Source organism: Aspergillus neoniger (genome assembly GCF_003184625.1).
Source record: "Aspergillus neoniger CBS 115656 unplaced genomic scaffold BO87scaffold_46, whole genome shotgun sequence".
NCBI lineage: Eukaryota > Fungi > Ascomycota > Eurotiomycetes > Eurotiales > Aspergillaceae > Aspergillus > Aspergillus neoniger.
The window spans coordinates 91,445-115,576 of NW_020291174.1; the positions used below are offsets into that span (position 1 = coordinate 91,445).

At 49.3% G+C, this 24,132-nt stretch overlaps 9 protein-coding genes across 9 annotated transcripts; 3 read left to right on the top strand and 6 right to left on the bottom strand.

The window, feature by feature from the left end:
• Window positions 1-569: 569 nt before the first annotated feature.
• On the bottom strand, window positions 570-3,492 carry BO87DRAFT_447558 (uncharacterized protein; the record flags this gene model as incomplete). Its single annotated transcript, XM_025628266.1, has 8 exons — window positions 570-595; window positions 684-1,357; window positions 1,412-1,767; window positions 2,328-2,698; window positions 2,767-2,851; window positions 2,911-3,197; window positions 3,262-3,367; window positions 3,433-3,492. 8 exons carry the CDS (start codon window positions 3,490-3,492, stop codon window positions 570-572), a joined length of 1,965 nt encoding a protein of 654 aa, XP_025475090.1.
• Window positions 3,493-4,220: 728 nt separating this feature from the next.
• BO87DRAFT_177806 (uncharacterized protein) lies at window positions 4,221-4,721 on the bottom strand. Its single transcript, XM_025618386.1, has one exon. It carries the CDS (start codon window positions 4,638-4,640, stop codon window positions 4,266-4,268), a length of 375 nt encoding a protein of 124 aa, XP_025475091.1. The 5' UTR covers window positions 4,641-4,721; the 3' UTR covers window positions 4,221-4,265.
• A 33-nt stretch (window positions 4,722-4,754) lies between these two features.
• Window positions 4,755-5,604, bottom strand: BO87DRAFT_380466 (alpha/beta hydrolase). Its single transcript, XM_025624304.1, has one exon. It carries the CDS (start codon window positions 5,575-5,577, stop codon window positions 4,804-4,806), a length of 774 nt encoding a protein of 257 aa, XP_025475092.1. The 5' UTR covers window positions 5,578-5,604; the 3' UTR covers window positions 4,755-4,803.
• A 1,353-nt stretch (window positions 5,605-6,957) lies between these two features.
• BO87DRAFT_430398 (cytochrome P450) lies at window positions 6,958-8,550 on the top strand (the record flags this gene model as incomplete). Its single annotated transcript, XM_025627542.1, has 2 exons — window positions 6,958-8,065; window positions 8,135-8,550. The coding sequence occupies 2 exons, from the start codon at window positions 6,958-6,960 to the stop codon at window positions 8,548-8,550; spliced, it is 1,524 nt and encodes a 507-aa protein (XP_025475093.1).
• An 814-nt stretch (window positions 8,551-9,364) lies between these two features.
• BO87DRAFT_447572 (thioesterase family protein) lies at window positions 9,365-10,739 on the bottom strand (the record flags this gene model as incomplete). The annotated part of the gene is made up of 6 exons (XM_025628267.1): window positions 9,365-9,409; window positions 9,479-9,867; window positions 9,925-10,348; window positions 10,411-10,466; window positions 10,504-10,507; window positions 10,674-10,739. 6 exons carry the CDS (start codon window positions 10,737-10,739, stop codon window positions 9,365-9,367), a joined length of 984 nt encoding a protein of 327 aa, XP_025475094.1.
• A 974-nt stretch (window positions 10,740-11,713) lies between these two features.
• BO87DRAFT_380467 (uncharacterized protein) lies at window positions 11,714-13,900 on the top strand. Its single transcript, XM_025624305.1, has one exon. It carries the CDS (start codon window positions 11,755-11,757, stop codon window positions 13,600-13,602), a length of 1,848 nt encoding a protein of 615 aa, XP_025475095.1. The 5' UTR covers window positions 11,714-11,754; the 3' UTR covers window positions 13,603-13,900.
• Window positions 13,901-14,002: 102 nt separating this feature from the next.
• On the bottom strand, window positions 14,003-15,141 carry BO87DRAFT_410396 (SDR family NAD(P)-dependent oxidoreductase). Its single transcript, XM_025626325.1, has 3 exons — window positions 14,924-15,141; window positions 14,299-14,863; window positions 14,003-14,221 (listed from the first exon to the last, which is right to left on the bottom strand). The coding sequence occupies exons 1-3, from the start codon at window positions 15,083-15,085 to the stop codon at window positions 14,064-14,066; spliced, it is 885 nt and encodes a 294-aa protein (XP_025475096.1). The 5' UTR covers window positions 15,086-15,141; the 3' UTR covers window positions 14,003-14,063.
• A 270-nt stretch (window positions 15,142-15,411) lies between these two features.
• Window positions 15,412-20,135, top strand: BO87DRAFT_319343 (ATP-binding cassette transporter; the record flags this gene model as incomplete). The annotated part of the gene is made up of 10 exons (XM_025619844.1): window positions 15,412-15,585; window positions 15,643-15,943; window positions 16,008-16,254; window positions 16,310-17,366; window positions 17,437-17,702; window positions 17,765-18,030; window positions 18,090-18,145; window positions 18,219-18,896; window positions 18,973-19,911; window positions 19,992-20,135. 10 exons carry the CDS (start codon window positions 15,412-15,414, stop codon window positions 20,133-20,135), a joined length of 4,128 nt encoding a protein of 1,375 aa, XP_025475097.1.
• Window positions 20,136-21,622: 1,487 nt separating this feature from the next.
• Window positions 21,623-23,727, bottom strand: BO87DRAFT_368677 (alpha/beta hydrolase). The gene is made up of 6 exons (XM_025621944.1): window positions 23,668-23,727; window positions 23,424-23,613; window positions 22,208-23,356; window positions 22,075-22,153; window positions 21,946-22,006; window positions 21,623-21,873 (listed from the first exon to the last, which is right to left on the bottom strand). Exons 1-6 carry the CDS (start codon window positions 23,707-23,709, stop codon window positions 21,700-21,702), a joined length of 1,695 nt encoding a protein of 564 aa, XP_025475098.1. The 5' UTR covers window positions 23,710-23,727; the 3' UTR covers window positions 21,623-21,699.
• Window positions 23,728-24,132: the final 405 nt, after the last annotated feature.

Here is a 24,132-nt window from a genome sequence, read left to right on the forward strand (position 1 = left end):
TTAAAATGTGGATATGATCCATATTTTGCGGCTATTGTCCTGCTCATCAACCTTCGACCTGACATGCCGGAAGGGTGTGACATTGTTGATCAGCAACTTGAAGGATATAACAATTTTGATTACACTGCTGATCACTTCCATGATCTATGTATGGAAGCCTCCGCAAAAGCTGAAATAGCAGAGCTGCCTGCCTTTTCAGAGATATCATCACGAAACCGAGGAAGCAGAGATCGAACAAGAAAAATGTAGGCTTGTAAATCAACGAATGCTCTTTAGAACCATACATGCTAACCTCCTCAAGACTTGGGCCAAGGCGATCGGTTTGATAACATCCTATCCAGGATAAGGCCCCTGGCTAGCCACGCGTAACTAAGAATCAGATTTACAAGATAGTGAGACTCGCAGTGTTCAGCCTGCAGTGTTCTCACTCAGTTTCCTGGATGATACAACACTCGTATATTATGATATTATTAGGTAATTAGAGCAGTGACTGGGAGGTTTTATCTGATTCCCGAAGCCATATCTAAACTATTCGCTTATCTGCATGCTTCCGGCTCATAAGTGACGCCCTACGGTTTCTCAAGATATAGTAAATCTGTGAATAGGGTTAGCTGTTTTGCACAGGAAGGGGAACCTAGTCTGATTGTCGAATTTCGAAAAGGACCTAAGGGCGATAGACTTACTGTATTGGTTCTTCGATACCCATGCATCACCAACAGCCAATTCTGCTCTCCGGCACAACGCATCCCTGTCATCAGCATCGTACTTGTGGCTCTTGACTGCCAAGATACTCCGGCCCACCGGAATGGTTTCGCCTACCAGAGACACATCTTCTGAAGGGAGATAGTACTGGTTATGGCTTCCCTGCGCTGCATCCCAGCGGCCAATGACAGCCCATTTGTCGAGATCAAAGGTATCCGGCCCTAGGATCTCGTTGGCGCGTTCAAGGCCGTGCTTGATGAATCGCCGATTGATCCCCTCGGGATCGTTATAGGCTGCCAGAACCCGATCGGCGTCTTTGCATCCGTCCAAGCCAATTAGCAGTGACGAGTTACTTTCGGGGGTGACGAAGCTAGCTAAGAAGTCGGCTGCCTCCGGCCGCTGGAAACTGCCCAGTGTTGATCCCAAGGAGAGAATAGTCTTGGATCGCGAACGAATTTCGGGCAATTGCATCCAGTCCCGGCCGTCGTCGTAGGTTCCCAGCAAACCGAAGCAGCGGACATGGCGGAATGTACCCGGGGGCACGATGCTGAGAGTCCGGTGGAGCTCTTGATACGAAACATCCAAGGCGAAGTAGTCCACTTCCCGACCCATTTCATCTAGAGCATCTAGAAGGATCTTGATCTTGCGGAGGTTTCTGATTGTTCAGTCAGTGCGGATGCCACTGAACTACAGATAATTGGACGCTTACCCGCTGCCCAGCTCGACCAACATACTACCAGACGGAATGTGTTCTGCGATCTGGTATTTGTGCTTCTCGAGCAGACCAATCTCTTCATTGGTGAGGTAGTAGGATGGAGCATATGTCACGTCTTCGAAATAGCGTAGTCCCTTTCCATCCCACAGGAGAAGCTCCGGCATAGCAGCCTCCCCGTGACAGGCCGCATGGATGGACTCTTCGAGCGAATGGCGGAGCTGTGTCTCTGCTTTATCGCTGCGGATATCGATGATATTGGTCGCAACGGTTGGTCTTGCGACTGTCTGAACCTGAGTTACTCGACCACGGACCTGGGGTGGTGACACGGCACTTTCGAACATCTTGCAGAGCTAAACGAGCAGCAAAGTCTATGGGGTAGTCTATATGTAGTGAGTCCAAACGGCGGATGTATTCAGCGCTGATCTGCAGGCCAAGCGGCTATTTATGTAGTACTGTGCAAACTCCCCAATAGGAAGACCCTGATTGTCGAACGCATTTGAGACTCCGTGATGCAATATTGTGCTATGATTGCTCGATCGAGATAAGGATGACTTTGCTTCCATGATTGGCTTGATCCGCTGAGGTCATTGATCTGAACCACGGACCCTGACATTCTAGCCGCATCCAGCCACATGCGACAGCCAAAGTCGATGACCTTCGATACTTTTGTAATAGTGGGTCCTGCCGTCACTCCATAGAAGGAACGAGCCTACAACGTAGCACAGGTAGTAATTATGAGATTTGCAGGATGCTACGTGCTGCGGCAGCGGTGATCTACGACTCGTTAAACGAGTGGGCGTCAACGGGAATGCCAAGATATCCCGGAATGCCCAATAAGATCGACATGGGAAGTGGAGAGTAAACATGCGAATTCCAGCCTTGCCTATATTATTTACTCTTGATTCCGTACATTGTGCCCATTCAGGAACACAGTGACGCAGGTGGCATTGTCACTACTGGGTGCCTTTGAAGCTTTCTCGGTGATCTTCGCGGCCACTCTGTCAGCATCCATTCCCTCATGCTCGCTCCCTGCGATCTGATGCATGATAGTTTCGTCATCCATTGTATTGGTTACCCCATCTGTGGTTAAAGCCAAGAAGTACCGACGATCCGACTGCAGAGTATATCGTTTGAAAGAAGGGTAACTGGAGACTAAATCCCCCTTCTTTGTTGGTTCGACGCATGCTTTCTCCTGGCCGCTGGATAGTGATTGCTCCCCGATATCCTTTAGCGGCAATTTATACTGTAATTCGCCCAGCGCCCGCGATATATTCAAGCCCCCTGCAAAAGTTAGGTTCGCAACCTCGTGCGATATGGGACGAGAATAAACTAGCCGATTCGTGGCACACCGCTCTCGGTGTTGAGAGTTCCTCCGGTGGACTCAATGCGATGCCTCTCCCCAGCAAGTTCCGGCTTGTGGGATGTGGTTAATCGCTCATTTATAACAGTTAGAGGACGCGGGTACGATAAACAGGCCTGTGACTTCTACATACGACTCTCAGCGACGTGTGATTTGCCCCGTCGGCCTCTCCCAGCAAAACGTGCGAATCTCCCAGATTGGCGACCACTAAGATGCCCCTGGTTAGATTCACGACGACCAGGGCGGCAGTCGATCCGGCTATGGCGAATAATTCCTCGCCAGCCCAAAACCCTTGCAGAAGCTCCTTCTCCTCTGCTTGAATCGCTTGTTCAATGGCTGATTCATAGTTTCCCTGCCTCAACTCTCTACTGATAGTCAGAAGCCGACGGATATTCTTGCTTGCATGTTCTGCAACCTTATCTGAGGCACTTTTCCCTAAGTTAGTCCCGACTACCTTGCCAGAGGTGTGATGTGATTCCCATACTGTCCGTCATATACGGCAAAAAAAGCCAGACTGTCCGTGTGCCCGAAAGTTCGTCAGGCAGAAGGACGGTGTACCTGTCTTCTTGAGTTGGCTTGGATCCAAGGACCTAGGGTTGATAAATAGTGGGATTAGCTCTGAATTTCCGCATCTCTAGCGGGGAGCGTATCGTACACTGCTGGCCCCGGCTTTTTGAAGGGTGAAGGTACTTGTGGAATTTGAAGCATCTGCCATGGCGTGCTAGTACCCTTCAATAGAAAAATACGAGAATCAAGATGCCGTGGTCACCTACGACGGGGGCAAACCCCCTGACTGCCTTGCATGCGGATAGCTTCCGATCAGGTTCGGGGGAGCCAGGGCTTCGTGCCGTCATCGCCCCGTCAGGGTTCCACTGTCGGGTTCCATCAAGTGGAACGTAATTCTGAAGTAAGGTGAGCCACAACAATCTGACGGGTCTAGAAGTATAGATGAATTTCCACAGTAGGTCAGTAAGCTGCTAGATATGATGATTTAGTACTATGTAACTAGTCTGTTAAGTGTTCAGTTAGTTAATAACCTAGTTAACTAACTGTCTCTATCGTATGGCTGACTAAATAATTACAAAGCGAACATGGATCGGGATCACATGTTCATCAGCAAACCCCCCTCGTCCCACGACCAACAGAACGCCTGTAACCTGGAGAGTGCAAGTGGTTGTGCAGAATGTTTGTGGTCCATCTGTTACCACGGCAAACCTAATCTATAGGTCTTCCCGACGACGCAATGGGAAACTCGCATCCTGTGGGCCTTATCGCAAAGACAAGGTTCGTTGTTGATCATGCACAGCCTACGTGCTCACGTTGTCGAAAGCGTGGATCTGCACATCGATGCCTTTACCATCCAGCGCCATTAACACGCGCAATTGTAAGAGCGCCATAAGATTCACTAGACCGACTTCCAGGGCCTGCTAAGGTTGATGACCAGGTCGCAACAGCCTGCTGATGTCGGATCTGCCCCGGAAAGTCGAATCATAAACCGGGGATTGGTTCCCGCACAAATGTCACTTTACATGCTAGATATCTGGGCTCCATAAATTCCATAACATGACCATCATCGACGATGGCAATGCGATCAAGTCCCGTGGTCACCGTGAGGTGTCTGAGGCCCAGTCCAGCAGTTTCAGCTGTCCTGTGTCTTCTCAGGAAGTCGAGGGGCTTCTGGAATGCCTGCGAGCATTCCCTCTTATGAAGGGCTCTATAAGTTATCAATATACAATGAGTCTGGCTGCTGTGGTTCCTGCTCAGTTTGTACACCGAGCCCTTGATGAGATATAAGTCCCGTACGACACCATTATGGCACTGGGCAATCAGAATTGAGGAGAATATCACTCGGGGAAGAGGCATACTTAGGGTCACCTGGGAGACACATCGATTCCCCTTACATGCTCAAGTTCAACATATGGATTGTTAAACACCGATGTAGGTCCCTTTTCTCGGTGGTGGAGCGCCATAGAGTTGTATATTTTCATATGCCTAATTAACACTGGGCTCTTCCACAACGACTGTCTCACTTCTCCTCCCAGCCAACTATTTTCAAGATCCAATCCACCACGAGTTCCGGAGCACTTGCAACGGGAACATGGCCAGTGGGAATTCTTGTCACGTCTGCCTCCCGCCCACTCTCGCTTGCAACCGTATCGATCATCTTCTGCTGCACGTCTGGCGAGATAACCAAGTCGTCAGTGCACAGCAAATACGCGACGGGGACATTCTTGTACCCGGCATACGTCAAGGCATTAGCCAAGCTGGCTGCTGAATGGTGTGTGAACTGTCGAGCCCATGTCATGCCCTCGTCGTGGGGCATATCGGAGAAGGCTGTGGCTGCGAAGGCTGCGGTGTCGACGAGACTCATCCATCCTTGGTCATCGACGGAAATGTCCATAGGAAGACTACCCAATACGTCCGCAGTCGACCTACCCTCGGGAGGCGCCACGGCCGTCATATACGCTAGGCGTATCACCCCACCAGCGTCCTTACTGCCCTCCCTCTTGATCAGACCCTGGATGCTCTGGCTGGCGGGCGTCCCGCCATACGAGTGCGCCACCACAACGACCTCCTTTCCTTGTTCCACTAGCCGTTTAATCTCACGCGCAATCGCCGCCGCATCGTCATACATGGTACCGGGCTCTGGGAGGGGGCCATCGCTGGGGCCCACGCTGGGTAGCCGGACTGTGTGGATATCGTAACCCTGGCTTGCGATTCTTGTAGTCACCGGATCGTAGAGTTCAGGTAGAGCGCAGGCTCCTGGGACAATCACAATTGAAGGCTTAGGTTGAGACATGGTGTTTTAAACTGTAGTTGAGCTTGCTTGGAGTTGTTTCTCATTCTAGCCACAATACCTATTTAGCTGTGTACTTTATATATCACAATCACTGCACATAACCTGATTTCTAATAATGAACTAAGCAACAGAGCATTGTTAATAATCCAGATTATGCCGGTGATGTTAGTCTATCCTGCTGGAAGCTAGTGAGTACGCCACGAGGGATTCAATGGCTCTCTCCATTCCTTCCGACCCACCCGCGTCAGCACGCTTACACATGACAGTACTTCCTCTTCTGATGCAAGCTATCTGTAATTTATCAGTAACCAAGTTTCATTAGGGGAAAATTGGGCTACTCTCGAAATGATAATACAACAGACTTGATTTTGGGTTGATTCATTTGGTTTCTCTACTATTGCGAGCGATACAAGGCACGAAAGCCAACTTGGTTGTATGACGGCCCCTACTATGCTCAGGCAAAGCCCTTCTACTATAACAACAAGTACAGTCTCGTAGCCAGCTAACTCCAATGAGGATGGCTGCAATAGATTTATCAATATTTTTATTTGTTTATTTATTCGGAATCCATATTCTTCACATACCAAGGTGGTACATACATTCCAACTTCAAACATCCAAGTATAACCAAAGATCAGCCAGTAGCAACATCCAACTTCGGCTTGAAGAGAGAGTAGTGATAAATCTTGAATATACTATTTATGCAGTCATAGCCTTGTAGTACATATGCAAGTAGCCGCAATTGCAGAAAACGCTGCATGTAAACTAGTCAAGTGTAGAAAATGTTGTCAGCTCTCTACCTGATCGCGAGTGAGCAGCAAGGGTATGAATATTAGAGAAGCGATAGTCAGGAGAGCCTCGATGCAAGGGTATGGTGTTATATAAACTACGCGTCGCGAAGATAGGTCAACAAGGGATGGATGCGCGACGGTGGTTGATCCCTAGGTGTGATGGGTTAGCCCACCATAACCCGGAACTTGAATCAATGCACTATAAACCATTCCATACATGAATGAATAGGGTTACTGGTAATGGTAGATAATGTCGTCTAAGTTCCGATTATGAATGTTTGTTCTAGTTCTCCAACTTTAAAGTTTGGGACCGAAATACGAATGCACTGTACTAATACGGTGGTCAGGTCTGACTGAGAATGCACTTTATCAGTAATAAGCTCTCCTACAGGCGTTTTCAGCTGCAAGGAGGTTCCAAATTCTGCCTTCTGCCGGAACCCTTGATTGCTGTTCTCACGTGTGCATGCTTGTCTCAGCTCTCCCTTATAATCACCCAGGAATGTGGAATGCCCTTGCGGCTTTGCGGTCCGACCAGGTTTGACATAATAACTGTCAGCGCCTTTGCGATCGACTGTCAAGGCGATAACATTATGGAAAGCAACAACACCCATATCTTGACGATAGCGGTTGGAGCTGCTGTTGTTCTCTTCTTCTGCGTGGTCAGAAAATTGCGATGTATATGGATACAGTCACAGTTTGCTAAAGCACATCGATGTGAGCCTGTATTGCTAGCCTCGAAAAATATTCTTTTCGGCATCGATGTGCTTCTGGAGAACATCCAAGCAGCCAAATCCCACCGTCTCCTCCAACTCATCCAACACCGGTTCCAACGGTACGGAAATACATTCCGTGTAAAGCGATTCACAACCCCCTTAATTATAACCTGCGAACCAGCGAATCTAAAAGCTGTCTTATCCCTCAATTTTAGAGATTATGGTCTGGGAAGTCGTATCGCGACCTTCGGTCCGCTATTAGGCCATGGAATCTTTACCTCCGATGGCGAGCACTGGGCTCAATCCCGCGCCATGGTGCGCCCCAATTTCGTCAAGGACCAGATCGCGGATTTAGAGAAGCTTGAGGAGTTGATGCAAGGTCTGTTGGCGTTGATTCCTACAGATGGCTCAACCGTGGACCTGCAAGATCTCTTCTTCTGCTACACGCTCGATTCCGCCACTGAACTTCTCTTTGGCCACAGTGTCCAAAGCCTGAATCAACATCTGTCTGGTGTGGTGCCTAGTGAGAATGACTTTGCTTCAGCTTTCAACTATGCGCAGCATGCTGTTGCTAGGAACACCCGTCTCGGTTTCTTGGGGCGGGTTATTCCCGACCACAAGGCGACGCGATCCAACCGTATCTGTCATAGCCTGGTGGAGCAGTTCATCGATAAGGCGCTCAAGTACCGTGAAGGCTATGCCAAGAAGGGCTCGAACGATGAGGGAAGGCATACCCGCTATTTGTTCTTGCAGGGTTTGGCTGAACAGACAGGTGACCGCGACCGCATCCGTGATGAACTCATGAACATTCTCCTTGCCGGCCGTGATACCACAGCATCACTACTGAGCAATTTGTTCTTCATGCTGGCTAGGAGCCCGTACATCTGGAAGAAGCTGCGCGAGGAGGTTGCGACTCTGAACGGTCGCGCACCCACATACCAGCAGCTTCGGAATCTAACATACCTTAAACACTGTCTGAATGAGTGTAAGTGTCCAACGCATGCATTGTCATCAACTAGCAGGGTTCACCATTTATTTAACGTTCTGTGTATAGCGCTTCGTTGTCACCCAGTCGTCCCAGTAAATTCTCGTAAAGCACTGAGCAATACTGTGCTGCCAGTTGGTGGCGGTCCCAACGGGAGATCCCCCGTTTTCGTGCCCAAGGGTACCATCGTGTTCTACAGCGTGTGGGCAATGCATCGTCGCCATGATCTATATGGACCTGACGCAAATGAGTTTCGTCCGGAGCGCTGGGCAGATCTGCGCCCAGGATGGGAATACTTGCCGTTTAACGGTGGTCCTCGGATCTGCATCGGCCAACAATATGCCTTGACCGAAGCCGCATATGTTACTGTCCGTCTGGCACAGCAGTTCTCAACTCTGGAGACCAGGGATCCTGGCCCGTGGGAGGAAGCACTCACCTTGACTCTGTGCTCTCGGAACGGCACTAAGGTCTGTCTAAGACATTGAAGCTGGGCGTGAGGTCCAATTAGATATAGTTCTGGATTAACCTTTCAACTGATGATGTTAATCTCCTGTTCGGCATGGTTGGCTGCTTTCCAGATTCATTGAGCAATATAGTTCTCTGTGGAGGGAGCTTGTTCAAAGCATACTGGCAACTCCTGTGGCGAGAAACAGTGTCAAGAGATAAACGATGTTTTTCATATAGAATTGCTGCGCAGTCGGGGCCTGCAATCAACCAATGACTCGAATGAGATGAACATATGCTGATGGAGTATTGCAAGTACAATAGTATCATGTAGTATACCAGAAGGACATTTACTGCAGTGTACAATATCTTAACATCCGCATTTTCCAGAGATATTCAGACTGTCAGATTCAACCCGAAAAGCCCTGATGAGAGCACCGTTGGAGGGATCGAAGCACCATTGGCCGAAGGAAACCATTTGGGAACTTGGTAGCTATGCTCAAGTAGCGCAGTATTGACATCTTTTCTTTTCTTAGCTGGGGTGCAGGTCATGCTGGGATACTATTCGCCCCCTTAGTTCTCGACAAAAGATTCGTAGTTATTTGTTCATCGCATTACATGCAAATCTAATTGCCAGGATGCAAAGCTGTTTACAGGAACACAAATAACGGCGATCTTCAACCAGCATGTGCCGATAACGATTGTGCTGCCGGTCGTCAAGTTAGCCGCACTGCCACTATTATTATTATGGTGGCCACCTGAACGTGCTGGAGGCACGTAAAGAGATAGAAATTTTATCGACCAGGGATAACTTGCATGAAAATGTACAAATAAGTGGACATTGAGGTATGCTCATTACATCCTTGCTGGGATATTGTCCTGAGGGAGTCGAACTAGAACCTGCACCTCTAAGTTAGTTGAGAGTGGGAACAATGAACACCGCGGCTAGTAAAACAGCTTCTTGCTCACCTCTTGAGAGCAAGTTGCAAGTAAGACTCCATCTGATGACCATACGCGTGATATTACCAGGCCACGTTCGTGTCCAGCCCAAGGGCAATGCAGCTCTTCTGTCATCCAGTGGTTGACGCAGACATGATCCACGTTGTGAAAGTGAAGGGTATGAGCCACGGTGGACAGTGTCTTGAAGGCCACCTGTGCTCGAGGATTCCCGTCCTTCAAACCGGCGTTGAATCTAGTATATACTGGTATACCGTGGGCTCTCCCGACTGTTCCAGCAGTATACGTATCTGTCATACATACCAGGGCAAGCAAGTGCTCGTTGCTGCCACTTGGTTTAGCCAAGCTACTTTGTGCGCGAACAATGCGTCTGAAGTACTTCGTCTCGGGATTGGAGTCACCTTTTATGGTTATACAAATTAGCACTAAGTCAAATATTTATCGTTTCTCGGGCTTACCGATGGTAGCCGTTGCCATTTCAAACTCAAACAGAGATCTCGCAGTGCCTTCACCATAGCGATGGGGTTGCGTCTCGTCATCAAACACTAATTCAGGCTTTGGAACTGCATGTTTCAAGACATTCCCAACTGGAGCTGAAGCCCGTCTAAAGCTCACGGTTGCGATGAAGACATCGTGATCATTTTGCCTTGCAGATATAATGTACACACTGGATGCTTTGCCCTGACTCACTCGGCTCACATGATAAAAAACAGGGGTCCCAACCCGGGTGGCCTTGATAAATTGGCAATGCATGCTGTGGACGACAAAGGAAGGTGACGCTCGCTGCATTACCGCGTTAAGGGCTTGAGACATGAGGACGCCCCCAAACACGGCATTCAGTCCGAGCGGACACCATAGAGGATTTACATTAGTGAAGATGTCCTATAAAAGGAAGGCTTGGTTAGAATGGTCGCGATGGAGCGCTTAGATTGCGATGATCTCACATCGTTATCGTCCGAGGCCGGCCTCACAGCAAAAGCTCTCTCTAGTCCAGGGACTGCTTGGCATCCATTTTAGAATCTGGATATTCAACTGACAGTGCTAGTGGGGTAGACATTAGTTAAATCTCAGTCAATATTATGGATGACACGCGCCTATATCAACAAGGTGACGTGTCGCAAATCCACATATATGGACTATTTGACTGATCAGCCATTGGAAAAGGACTGATCACACACATCGAACGTATTAGAGTTATTTGAGTTACCCTATGCTGCATAATGCGAGCGCGACACGTGTCGTACGTCATGAAGATGTAATTTTGAGTTGTCATTGGGTTAGTAAGTCTGCATATTGTACAGATATGATGCTTCGTTGTACATATGAGATGGGGGTATGCCTCCAAACTCATAACGCGAGCCTTACCGCCAATAGCCTTTCTCGGATCGACAGATTGGTGTTTGAAAGTAGGCAACGTTGCAATAGTAGCACTGCCCTTCTTTCGGTGTAGTATCCACCAGTCTTTGCACAAATTCAAAATATAGGCACTGCTAGCCACGATGCCGAAGACCCTGTCGCTCTTTCGAGTGGCTATTCAACTCCCAAGCCCAAGGACTATCATCTCCTGACTTAGGCCATGCAAACTATATGGTGCATCAGGCATGTATTAGCCCATATCACGATAGTAGCCAAGCACAGCAAGCTTCTACAAAGATGCATGAAGGGAGGTCGAGCGAAAAGGCCTCTTTGTACTCAGAGACGGCAGTCCCAAGACCAGACCTCATATCGATGTGATCAGAGAATTGAAACGATTAGAAGGGATTGGGGGTCGACTTATACTCGGATACTAAAGATAAACTGTTACTGCAGTCTATGTTTTCAAAGTATCGCCATTGACCTGGACATAGAGCCATGGCTGTAGTTCGGACTAGTGGCATCTAAAGATTTTCGGTAGATCGGTACTTTTTACACTGCCGAAAGACCCCGTCTAGTGGGTAAAACAATTGGACTACGGGAAGGTAGGATGCCCAGACAAACTACTGGAACCTATCACTAAGATACTCGAGATCATTCAATTAGTATGGACATGCTCGTACTCCGTCGGGTCCACACACTGTCAGGTTACTCCAGCTAGTCTGATTGGCTACCTCTTCCTCAGCATCCTATTGGTCTGATCTTCCGGGACGGTGGAGTCAGGTGACTGAGGTTTCACTTAGTACTCCTACCTAGCACTATAGTAGTAAGGTGAGTAGAGTAAATAATAGTAGTGATCCTGGATTCTCCGAACTCCATCCACACTACTACCTACTACTCCACCCTCCTCACTTCCATCTATCACTCAGTCCGGAATGCTTTACAACGTTGTTTCTTTACGATCAACACCACTGGTCAAACGGAAGAAAGTGCGCCGAGCATGCGAGTTTTGCCGTCAGCACCGGGTTCGCTGCGATGGTGGATTACCCTGCGGCCAGTGTCGTGCCAACAAGATCCAATGCAGCAAGCCGACCCAGCACTCAAGACCACCTTCTGGCACCCGGAAATTGCAGCCGGCTGCTCTACGCAGTCCCCGGCCATCCCAGTCTGCGCCGCCATCTACCCCGATTCAAGAAGGCCCCAACCAACAAGTGAGGCCAAGATCCAGTTCACAACGGAGTCTATCCACAAACCATGCTGCCATCGCTCCTCCGCGCCCGCAGTTGGATTCATTTGCTGGCTTTATCTCTCGAATGAATAATTTCTGCTCTATGGTATCGCAGATGTCAGCACGCCCATCCCCTCAACCTATTGACCCGGCTCCTTCAGACGCTCAGTATGCCTCGCCAAACTTGCTGAGGACAACCGAGTCGGATGTGACATATCTGACGCTGGACAGCTTACAGAAACTTGAAAAATCGCTGTTTGATGTCTTCTGGACTCGGTATCATCCTCTAATGCCGATTATTAGCCCGGAGGACTTGACGATCACGTCGGGTCAAAAGTCTGAGCCATTGCGGCAAGCGCTGATGGCCTACTGCTTACAATCAGTCCATTATGCTGGGCTTCAGAACCGCTTGCTAAGCATTCAAATGGGCTCAGTATCATTACACGCAGGGGAGCATTCCCATCAAGCCCCTTCGCTAGCTAGCCTATATGTTGCTTTTTTCCAAAGGGCTCTTGGGACGAACAGCGACTATCTCTTGTACGCAGAGCCTTCTTTACTAGACGTGCAGCGACATCTCTTCATGGCCGCTTTTCTACAGAACTCTGGAGAGTACCAAGCAGCATATAATATTATTGGCGTGGCGATGCGACTCGCACAGTCGCTGGATTTACAGCACCCCCTGGTAACTCGTGCGACCACACATGAGGTTGAGACGCGTCGTCATGTTTGGTGGACATTGGTACACCTCGACTTCCATTGTTCACGACTTCTGGGAAAGCCTATGGCTATCTCTCTAGATGATGCGATACTCAACACGCCACATTTAAGCCCGCAGGATCCTTGGGGTACCCCAGAGCTCGGATTCCATTCGGCATCGATATCGCTCACTGTTGTGGCAAGGAAGATGGCCGAGGATCTGGAGCGTCATGTGCGTGATGCGTCAGGGACAATAGATCCATGTGATCAAATCGAGCGCCATGCGCACTTTTTGTCGCGGGAAATCAAGGGTCTGTACCGATGGAGAGATCAAATTTTGGACGCGAACCTATACACCAACATTACACTTATATGTAATGTTTATCAACCAGACGAGGTTACCTCTTCCATGAGTCGGCTGAAACATGATCAGAATGCAACACTGTCGTTTCATGAGGCCCCAGCGCTCACCTTAGAAAAATCGCTTCTAGAGCTTCGATACCATGACATCATACTCTGGGCTCACCGACCATTTATCCAGTTCCCAAGTCGAGGCTCAGTTCCGCAACGGAGCCCACAAGCCGATATACACGCTACCACGGCACTACAACACGCGCTAACCGTCACGGACCTCATACACACTCGCATGCTTTACAATGATGCTCTTTATGGATGTCCAGAAATCTACCAGTACGTGTGGAATGCCGTTCTGACCCTTGTAGGGTTTATGCTGGCCTACCCCCTATGCTACTGGTTCCCACTTGCTCAGCAACATGTTGAGCGATCACTTCCGATATTTGAGGGGCGGGAGATAATCCAATTGCATCCCGAGCAGCTCAACGGACACGGTATCTACTAGGGAGAGTTAGTGCCCTCATAGACTTGTTGAGTTCTCAATCGTCAGCGTTCAGTGATCGCAATGATTATCGGAGGGTGCAGACCGACGAACAAATGGAAGCAGAGAACCAGCAATCTTTGCCCTTCGCATCCGAGGAGAATGCTTTGTGGTCATTTGCAGATACTGTTGGCCCTAATACCTGGTCTGATTACTGTCATGAAATCAGTGATATGTTGATGGACGTGCCTGAGATACATTTGGGAACTAAATTTTGAACCTTACAACCACTATCGTCCTCGTTACATATGCATGTGCGCATATCGAATATAACTGAGTTTCAAATGCCTACTACAAGATATATACTAGCCTATCACATTTGGACATACCAATGATAGGGACTGCTAGTTTCATTTATAGACAACGGGAACGCGAGGCCTTTGCGTGAAAGTAGCTCCCCACCAGAGGGTTGTAGTGAAAGCTCATCAGATGAACTGACCCACTTTCAGTAAATCTGATGAGGACAACTCAGTTTTCCTGTCTTCAAGCTCTGCCAAATCCCAATTGGAGGATAGGTGACGTCCATTAAGGTATTGTGGCCGTTTCGTGGCCAAGTAGACGGTCACGGCACCTGGGAGTTCCGCTATTACAGACCAAGGGAATTTGCCCTGGTTAGCCTAAGGGCTCTTGAATTGCCAGTTGTGATGTTTGTGAACATACCAGTGTCTTTAGCAAATGGCTTAAATGAATCCAGGGTCATGCTGGTTTGTACGATACCCGGAGAGAGACTGTAGGTGGCAACCTGAGGGTTCTCGGCTGTGACGAACTCGGTGAACTTTGCCACAGCCAGTTTACTGATGAAGTAACTGCTCAGTCCAGGCGGCGTCAGACCAATCATGGAAATGAGGTTGACTACAGTGGGCTGAAAATCAGCGCTCTCAGCGGCGATCAGACGCAGGTATGCCGCGGTGACAAGGTATGTCCCCCGTACGTTGACCTCAAAGTCCTTCCACCATGTGTTGGAGTCTGATTGGGCAACGGGCGCTATCGAGGCAAAAACACCGGCGTTGTTGATCAAAGTGTGAGCGATGCCGAAGTGGTTCCTGATAGTGTCGAAAGCCTGCGCTATTTCCTTCTCATTGGTGATGTCCGTGGGCAGAGCCAGCACATCAACAGAGGGGAATTCAGCTTGCAAGACTGCTTTGGTCTCTTCAGCCGACTGAGCCGACTGAGTCATCAGGACTAGCCCTTTGACGCCGGACTGGGCGTGAGCTCGCGCAATAGTCTGGAGTATCACGGAGGTCAGTCGTGATTGCATCTGTGAAGGGGTCGGGCCTGTTCTCACTCGACCAATTCCTTTTCCTGCGCCCGTGACGATGGTTACTCTATCTTTTTGGGATAGCTCTGGCTGTGATGGATCAATCGTGGAATAGACATCGCGGTAGTATTTCCGCGTTATGCAGCCCGCACGAGTGAACTGATCGGGATCAACCTGGGAGCCTGACATGGTTCTTGCGAAAACACTTTTAATTATTTTTGAGTGAGTGATAAAAACAAGAATTCTTCATCTTTTCGTTTTCCTACGCCTTCGTGTCTGCTATTTATCTCTACTTCCCAATGCTGTCCACCAAGTCGGCCAACTCCGCTGAGAGTGGAGCTGGCCCTTGGTCTAACCATAAGGAGCAACCATTACCCCATTTGGTAATCCGGCACATTCTCCTATGGTTCGGTGCTTGAAGGCTTCTTGGGAGCTCCTTTAAAGTCCTAGCAGATCGCGCCCAAGAGATGACTATAGAGCGTAGCTAAGCACATTACCAGCTTGATACGTATATCATGGAGACATTGGGCTGCGAAAATAATGAGTACAATGGAAGTCAAGAGACACATCAGGATGCAGAGATCGATCAACTGGTTGCCAATTTTCTTGATCGCCAGACTACCAGTGAGTCAGAGCGCTTGGGTGGCATCATATTTAAGGAATTGTCAGTCATAGGCGCAGGGGTTGGGGTTTGTTTCCGACACATGAAGGTGACAAGAGATTCCATAACACTGACTTGAAACCAGCGCCAACGGATGTCCGATGTTCCCGACACTCTACGACGTCTAACAACGCTCGCCAACCCGGTGACCTGGTTTACGCGAAAGGAAATTCCATCTCGACCCATTCTGCAGCGTCTGACGGACACAATCCGCGAAGGAGAAATGTTGATGATTGGGGGACGCCCGGGCAGTGGGTGCACCACCGTGCTGAAAGCCTTGTCAAACATGAGGGACGAGTATCTAAGAATGGAGGGTGACGTCTGGTATGGCTCAATGGATGCCTTGACAGCGAGGCGAATTAGGCCCAACCAGGTGGCCTTCGTTGGTATGATTTTCCCACACCCAAAATTGAATCATGCACTAGCTAAGATGGCTATGCACGTTTACAGGGGAGGATGACATCCACTTTCCAACTTTATCTGTCAGCACCACGCTTAGGTTCGCTCTCAATGCCCGGCATTCAAACTCTGATCCGAATAGAGCCTCCAGGATTGAAGAAGACCTACAAAACCTTCTGCAGCTGATGGGTCTTGCTCATGCAGCTCAAGTCCGAATTGGAACCGACCATCTTCGTGGAGTCAGCGGCGGCCAGCGTCGTCGTGTCTCTCTCGCTGAGGCCCTCTGCACGCGTGCAAGGTAGATCATCCAGTACTTCTCACAACAGACCAAAGAAGCTGATCATGTCCCTTAGTCTGTTCTGCTTTGACAACCCTACTCGGGGGTTGGACTCATCAACTGCCATCCGCTTTCTCACTACCATGCGCAAATACACCACCCGCAGTCGATGCATGACCGCCATGTCTTTATATCAAGCTAGTGATGTTGCAGTTTCAATGTTTGATGAGATCTTAGTTCTAAATGACGGCCATGTCGCCTACTATGGCCCGGCGTCATCGGCAAAAGCCTACTTCGAGTCCCTCGGATTTCACTGCTCTCCAAGGATCTCGGTTTCCGACTTCCTTGCATCTATGTCAGGGCCTCCGGCAGGTCGGCAAACTTGGGAAAACCCCCAGAGGCCGGTTCCCGTTCAACCCGCTGATTTTGAGGCCCGGTTCAGAGAAAGCAGCTTCTACCAGCAGACGGTGCGTGAGGCTGTTGAGCCACCTCAGTCAGCAACAAGTAAAGATTCTAGAGCATCAGAATACGCTTTGCCTTTGTACCGTCAGGTATATGAGTGTACAGTACGCCATTATCAGGTCTTTTTGACTGATCGGGCTGCCTGGATTGCTGAGGCGGCCGGGACAATCATCCAAGCTCTGCTTCTAGGCACTCTGTTCCGAAATCAGAGAGCCGTGACAGAAGGGCTTTATACACGCGCATCGGCCCTCTTTTTCTGCGTTTTGATTATGGGGTTGCAGGCTTCTGCCGAATTTGGGAATAGCTTTGTCCAACGCCCGATATTGCTCAAGCAGAAGGCGTTGCGATTCTACCGACCCGCGGCCTACGCGCTCGGTCAGATCCTCGCCGACGTACCCTGGAAGTTGATCTTCATCTTGTACTCGCTTCCCATCTACTGGATGATTGGCTTCCAGCGTACGGCGGGGAACTTTTTCACATGGCTAGTGTGTCTCTACATGGGCCTGATGGCACTGAGTGTTATGTTTCGAGCCATAGCTGTCTTCACAAACTCTATCACTCGGGCCATTCTCCCCGTTGGGCTCTTACTCAATGTGCTGATCATCTACACGGGGTTTTATATCACACCTCCAGGAATGAAGGTCTGGCTATCATGGATCCGCTACCTTGATGTAAGTTGAAACGGAAGGTCACCGTAAGACTTCCATACAGAATGTGCTAACCTCCTCAATACTTGTATAGCCCATGTACTATATCTTCGAGTCCATCGCCCTCAACGAGATTGGGAGCAACTTATATGCATGCAGCCTGCAGAACATCGTCCCTCGGGGAGCATCATACAATGAAACGGGTCTTCAGGCCTGTGCAGTGTCTGGGTCCGTAGCAGGCCAATTGAATCTTTCCGGAAGACTCTACCTGATGGTCGAGTATGGATTCAACTACTTCCACTTGTGGCGAAATGTTGCAATAAATGCAGCCTTCTTCGTCTTCTTTTCAATTGTGGTAACGTAAGTTTCTTTTCCCGAGAGTATCCATCTTCAGCTATAAAATGACTCTAGTTATTGTTTAGAATTGGAATGGAGCGATTTCGTCATGCATCTGAGCAAATAGCAACGGTGTTTTACCGCAAGCTGCCATCGTGGGCGAACGCCTCACCCAGCCGTCCGACGGACATTGAGAAGCCACCATATGTCACTGACTCCAAAGAAATCAGACCCATCTCCAACGGTGAGATCCCTACTATCGGTTGTCTGGACAACATTCAAAATGTGTTTGCTTGGCATGAACTGTCACTTGAACTTGACGATGGAAGGAACTTGCTTCACCAAGTTTCAGGTAAGACCTAGTTCTTTGTCCTCTATAAAGTATAAGTCTTACCAGGCTCTATGGTACAGGATGGCTTCAACCAGGAAAGATGACTGCGTTGATGGGAATGTCGGGAGCTGGCAAGGTAAGTCGAGCCGATTCTATGATGTCGGTCGCTGAAATAGACCCAAAGCCTGACAGACCTCCTGTATGAGTAGACTACGCTTCTTGATACCCTAGCTCAGCGTATCCAGATTGGCCGCATATCTGGCGGACTCTATCTGAATGGGCAGACACTTCCGGCGTCGATGGGGCGGCGTACAGGATTCGTTCACCAGAATGATATCCATCTAGCATCGTCCACAGTGCGTGAAGCACTCCAGCTGAGCGCATGCCTGCGCCGCTCAGAAGCGGTCGCCTGGGAAGAGAAGATGCATCACGTGGAGTTTCTCATCCGGCTTCTGGAAATAGAAGATATTGCCGAAGCAATTATCGGGGTACCAGGGGCAGGATTGAACCTCGAACAACGCAAGCGGGTCAGCATAGGGGTTGAGTTAGCTGCAAAGCCAGACATTGTTCTTTTCCTTGACGAGCCGACGTCCGGGTTGGATGGCAATTCAGCACTCTCCATCGTGCAACTGATGCGCAGGCTATCCGATGCCGGGCAGACCATTCTCTGCACGATTCATCAACCCTCTGCGCAGATGATCGAACAGTTTGATAATTTGCTTCTGCTGGTTCCAGGTGGGAAAACTATTTATTTTGGTCCGTTAGGGTCTCAGTGCCAAACTATAATCGATTACTTCTCTCGGTATACGCGATGCTGCCGGGAAACGGAATATCCAGCGGACTACATTCTGGAAGTCAGCGGAGAGCCCGACGTAGACTGGTTCAAGGTATGATTCCTCATCCCCACCTCAACGAATTACCCTGCTTTTACGCAGTTCATTTCTCATCTCCCGAACATGGTAGACTTGGCAGCAGTCGCCCGAGTATGTCTCCACCCAAAAGCAGCTTCAACACTTCCTTCAACCACGAGAAGGAAATACTTTGTTGTCGTCAGGCTCTGATCGAGCATATGCGGCCTCCAATCTCGAGCAGATTCGAGTGGTCACCCAACGGGCTTTCACGAACTACTGGCGCGACTCAGACTACGTGTTGGGCAAGATCCAGCTTAACATCTGGATGGGGCTGATGAACGGGCTCACATATCTCCAGCTGTCCAACGATCTCACTGACTCCCGCGGACGCATGTTTTCTATCTTCGTCGGAGTGATCACCGGACCCGTACTCAGCCTCCAGATCGAACCTCGCTTCATCCTCCTGCGCGATCAATTCCTGACACGGGAGAATGAGTCACGTGTATACCATTGGAGCGTCTTTACTATCAGCGCGCTTCTCGTGGAGATTCCGTTCACGCTCTTGGGAGGACTTTTATACTGGGTTCTGTGGTACTACATGGTCGGATACTTCACCATCTCAACGCGCGCTGGTTATGCTTTTCTCATGTACGAGCTCTACTCATTGTTCGTCGCGAGTATTGCTCAATTAATGGCCGCATTATTTCCCACCGTGCTGGCCGCACAGGTGGCCACTGGCTTCGTCTGGCTGGTGATAAATACTTTCAATGGACCTCTCTCACCCCCACCTCTGACACCTCGCGGATGGCGCTGGTTCTATAATATCTCCCCGTTGTTCTATTTCATTGAGGGGATTGGTACCAACGCCATGCATTCACTGCAGATTACCTGCCGTGACTCCGAACTGACCACATTCCATGTGCCCGTCGGGGAGACATGTGCCTCGTATGCAGCTGACTTCTTCGCTTCAGAGGATTCCACAGGTTACCTAGTAAACCCTGACGCAACTGAGGAGTGTCGCTACTGTGCCTATGCGGATGGTGATCAATATGTAGGTTTTTATTCCCTCCATTCCTGTTCACTTCCGTTCGTCCACATAAGAACTGCTAACACGCCCTCTTGGAAATATAGGTCAAGCAATATGCCATGAGCTATTCACAACGGGGTGACAACGTCGGAATCTTCATTGGATTCATTCTTTTCAATTACACGATGGCCGTGTTGGCGACCTATTTGATCTTCATATTCAAATGGCGGAAACAACGGAAGACTTGATTGTTGATCATTCTGGAGTATGTGCTTGGTTTCCACGTTGAAGTTAGATTTTCGTGAAATGAGGATTGGTTCGAAAGATAGAGATGAGATCGGATATCTGAGCATAGGGAAGGGGATATTAAAACACGCCCAATCCCTAGTGTGATAGGTCATCGCTGTGGTGCATTGGCCATTGCAAGGGTACTGACATTGTCTCATTCAATGTTGAGGATAAGGAATTCGATAATTTCCCAACCACCGTACAGGTTAGATATCGACCCTTATTTCTCTGCATTTTCTCTTTCTCACATCTTGGGTTATTATTCTCTCGAAAGGCACAAGTGGAAGAAATCACCCGCCTCTCGCAACCCCAGAATTCCTTTGATTCAACATATCATCTTGCTCTATTACCATGCGACAGGCTTTGACAAAGTCAAGCGTCAGTATAATCGGTCACCGCATCTTCAGACAAGAATAATGACACCGTGGCGACCCAATGCGGAAGATCTAAATCGAGTTCACCAAGGATCGCAATCAGTGCGGTGTAGGGACTAATACCGCAATTCAACTCCTTCGCGTCAATATATGCTCGCTGAAAACTGGCAACGTATTGCGCCACAGTAGTGTAATGAAACCGCCGCATGTTAATGAGCTTGAACCACGTGGCCTTGCATATGGCGTGGTCGTAGTGCGAGCCAAGATCTCGGATGACATTGTAGGCATCATCCGCGTGTTTTTTTACCACAGCGAGAGGCCCCCAACTTCGCTTTCATTTTGCGAGAGAGCTGGCGACTCATCCATCTTCGGACAGTGATTGACCAATGGCGCCAGAGTGCAAATTTGGCGTGAGTTTTGTCGGGGCGAGGTAGATCGCTTCGAAGAAGATGCTCCAAGCCGAGACACTTGAGCGTATGCTGAATTTCCCAGTCCCATATCCGCAAATTGAGCCTGCCTCTCAAGCGCTGCGATACGGCTGAGATCAGGCCCGACAAGGTCGTCGGAATGCAATCGGCTTGGGTGGCAGGTTGTGAAGAGGCAGATTTTACGAATTCCGGTATATGGCGCAACGAAAGTTATTCTCCCGGGGCCATGTTGACGGACTAGTATACAATCGAGAGATGTTTTATGTTTTGAGAATGAACTGATTGTGGTTGGACACTGTGTTGGACTTGGCGGAACGCGTCCGGTGACCGACCACTTATCTGGCACCTGTTGGATACACGGGGGACTAGTGGCTCTTTTGGGTGTGTCAATTAGTTATAGAGAGAGTGTTGGACAGCTTCAGCAGTCAATGTGATATCCTATCTCAGCAGCGCTGAGCAGCAGAAAGAGACTGCGACGTGCTGGGGCCGCGACCGACACTTTGCACGTGACCTCGCCTACGCGGGATCACAGTATGAAAACATTCGTTCCTTCGGCATTCTTTTCACAATCATCCATTATTCTGACAGAAAATATATATGCCTTATATCAGCTCCTCATAACAGATAGAAACAATGCATCTTCTCATAGACCTGATATTAATGGTTTTGGTGAGATTACTCACTTATTAATTAGTATTGACAGGGCAATGTACCAAGATAGATCATAGCTCCGTCCTCTCCAACTCCGTTTGGGAAATTCCATCTGACACTTCCTCCACCCCAAATGGGCGTATATCTGTCTCACATCGCGTGCCTGGTGCTGGAAGCTCCCCGGTCTGAAAATACGTGCGGATATAATTGTCTGTACACCTCGAACGCGAAGCGAAGGAGCAATGCTACAATGACGTCCGGTTAGAACATACATCTCTGAATAAAACCGAAAGCATAGGTAGAGAAATTGTACTCACACCTTCAGCATGCTGTTCTAATACGGCAGACTGCTTGAACAGAGCGGACATGGCGTGGGCGCTGATACTATCGTTAATAGGCCGTAGATGCAAGTACATAGACAGATAACAGGGTGACGGGACACTTACTCGCCAAGTGGAGTCACTGGATCCAAAGTATTGCTGACGAAGAGTATAGGTGTGGACGTATTCTGAGCCCCGGTAGGTCCTTCTTCAGGTTAGTACTTAGGCAGCACCTAGGAGCAATGAGACTAGAACGAACCTTTGAAATCCCCCGGTCCCCGACCGTTCCACCTAGCACACGGCATCAAAAAGTCTGCAAACGTATCCCCCATCCAATGGCTGCTCTCAATGGAAGGCCGAAGATACTTATCCCAATATTTTTCGCGGGTGGTATTCAGTAGCTTCTGGTTCAAGTCCAGACATACGGTACCGGCAGTCACTTCTACGCGGAACGAGTAATGGCATGCTTCACGGCACGGAGCATGAGACTGACATTCTGGATCGAGGCAGTGAGTCGGCTGCATTTCCTCGCGTAGCATGGTTTTCCATCCGGCCATGCTCGTTGCGTTGCGTTGTTCAAGATCTGCTAGGATGGTAGCGAGAATGGGGAAAAGGTCGAGCGGTGCGTACAACGCGAGTTTTAGGAGACGTCTCACGTCAGAATAGGTGATTATGTCTGGGTTTGGATGAGTAGTCCAGACGGGGGATGCTTTCAGATCAGACAGTATATACGTGAAACGCTGTTGGAGGTCGCTTATTGCGTTTCCATAGTCTTCTCCGTTGGCGGATGGGCTAGCAAAAGCACATCTCGGTTGGCCTGCCTGATGACAGTAGCGGAAGAAACTTTCTAGTATATAATCCGCATCCCGGAAAGATGTTGACATATCACCAGAGTACCAGCTTAATGCATCTACTACCCCGTCTAACACCATCCGGTGGACTTGGTTCGGGAAGAGAGTTGCATAAGTAACACCTAGCAGAGTCCCGTACGAGTAACCCCAGTATTGCAGCTTTGCGTCTGCGTGAGGGTCCGGCTGGAGCAGTTGAGCAATATGATGCAGATCGTGTGCCGTACTCCATGTATTCATGTACGGACCAATATCCGCACCATCCTTATGGGGATCCGTACACGATGTGGCTAGGGCTTGCATGCGGGCCCAGAGATGATCAGCTGCATGGTCGGAGCTACCTACCAAGCCATGAGCTTGCACGGCCTCACTCCAGAGGTAAGTAGACAGCAGATCAGGAAAGCATGTCAAGGGAGGGAGGGTATTTCCCACGCCACGGGGGTCAAAGGAAACAATGTCGAAATAGCGAGAGTGCTGTCTATCATCGGAGCTGTCTACGATCCGCTGAATCTCTTTCCCTCGGTCAAGTATTTCCTGCACGCCGGACCCGCCAGGACCACCTGTATTTGTAGTGAGCAACCGTGGTGGGGGCCAGAATGGTAGCGGTAATGACATTGTTGCCCGTACCTGGGTTCACGATTATAGAGCCACCGTAACGCTCGTCGGCAGGGTCTACCTGTGCAGGCAGTTTTATGACGGCCAAGGTGGCCGTTGTATTTTCAGTGGCACTGGCTGACCAGTCTAGGGGAACTTCAAGACGTGCACACAGATAGTCCTGGTAGCAGGGGACGAAATTCAGGGCTGGGTCTGGCGCAGTCTGGTAGAGCGGGTCAGAATGTGAAGAACCTAATGGGGTGGAGGAGATCAGTACGCTACTCCAGGAAAAGTCCACGGCTTGCACCGCAGAAGGCATATTATATTGGTGTCGCAGAAGAAGGGTGAGTTGAACAAGACAAAATCTATGGTAAGATGAGATAGCCGTCAATATAAGTATTGGATGAAGTGAGCGAGTTAGCGTCAGCCACGACACGCTGACATGCATGCAGATCGGGGCACCGCCGGCAACCTACACAGCCTCAACTCGAGGCTAGAACGTGGTTACCTGGACTCGGGAGATAAGAATACAAAGTATCGTTGGTGCAAATCACATAAATGCGACACAATCTATCTATTAGGCAACAATCGATCGAGGGCAAAGTATGCGACTGGTAGGTTCCTATGGAGGGTTGCGGAGGATGATTCATTGCCGAGCTGTCGCTTAATGCCACTGTTATGCTCCCAACGGGGAGAGAATTTCAGACCGTTCACAAAGATAGCATCCTTCTCGACCACATAC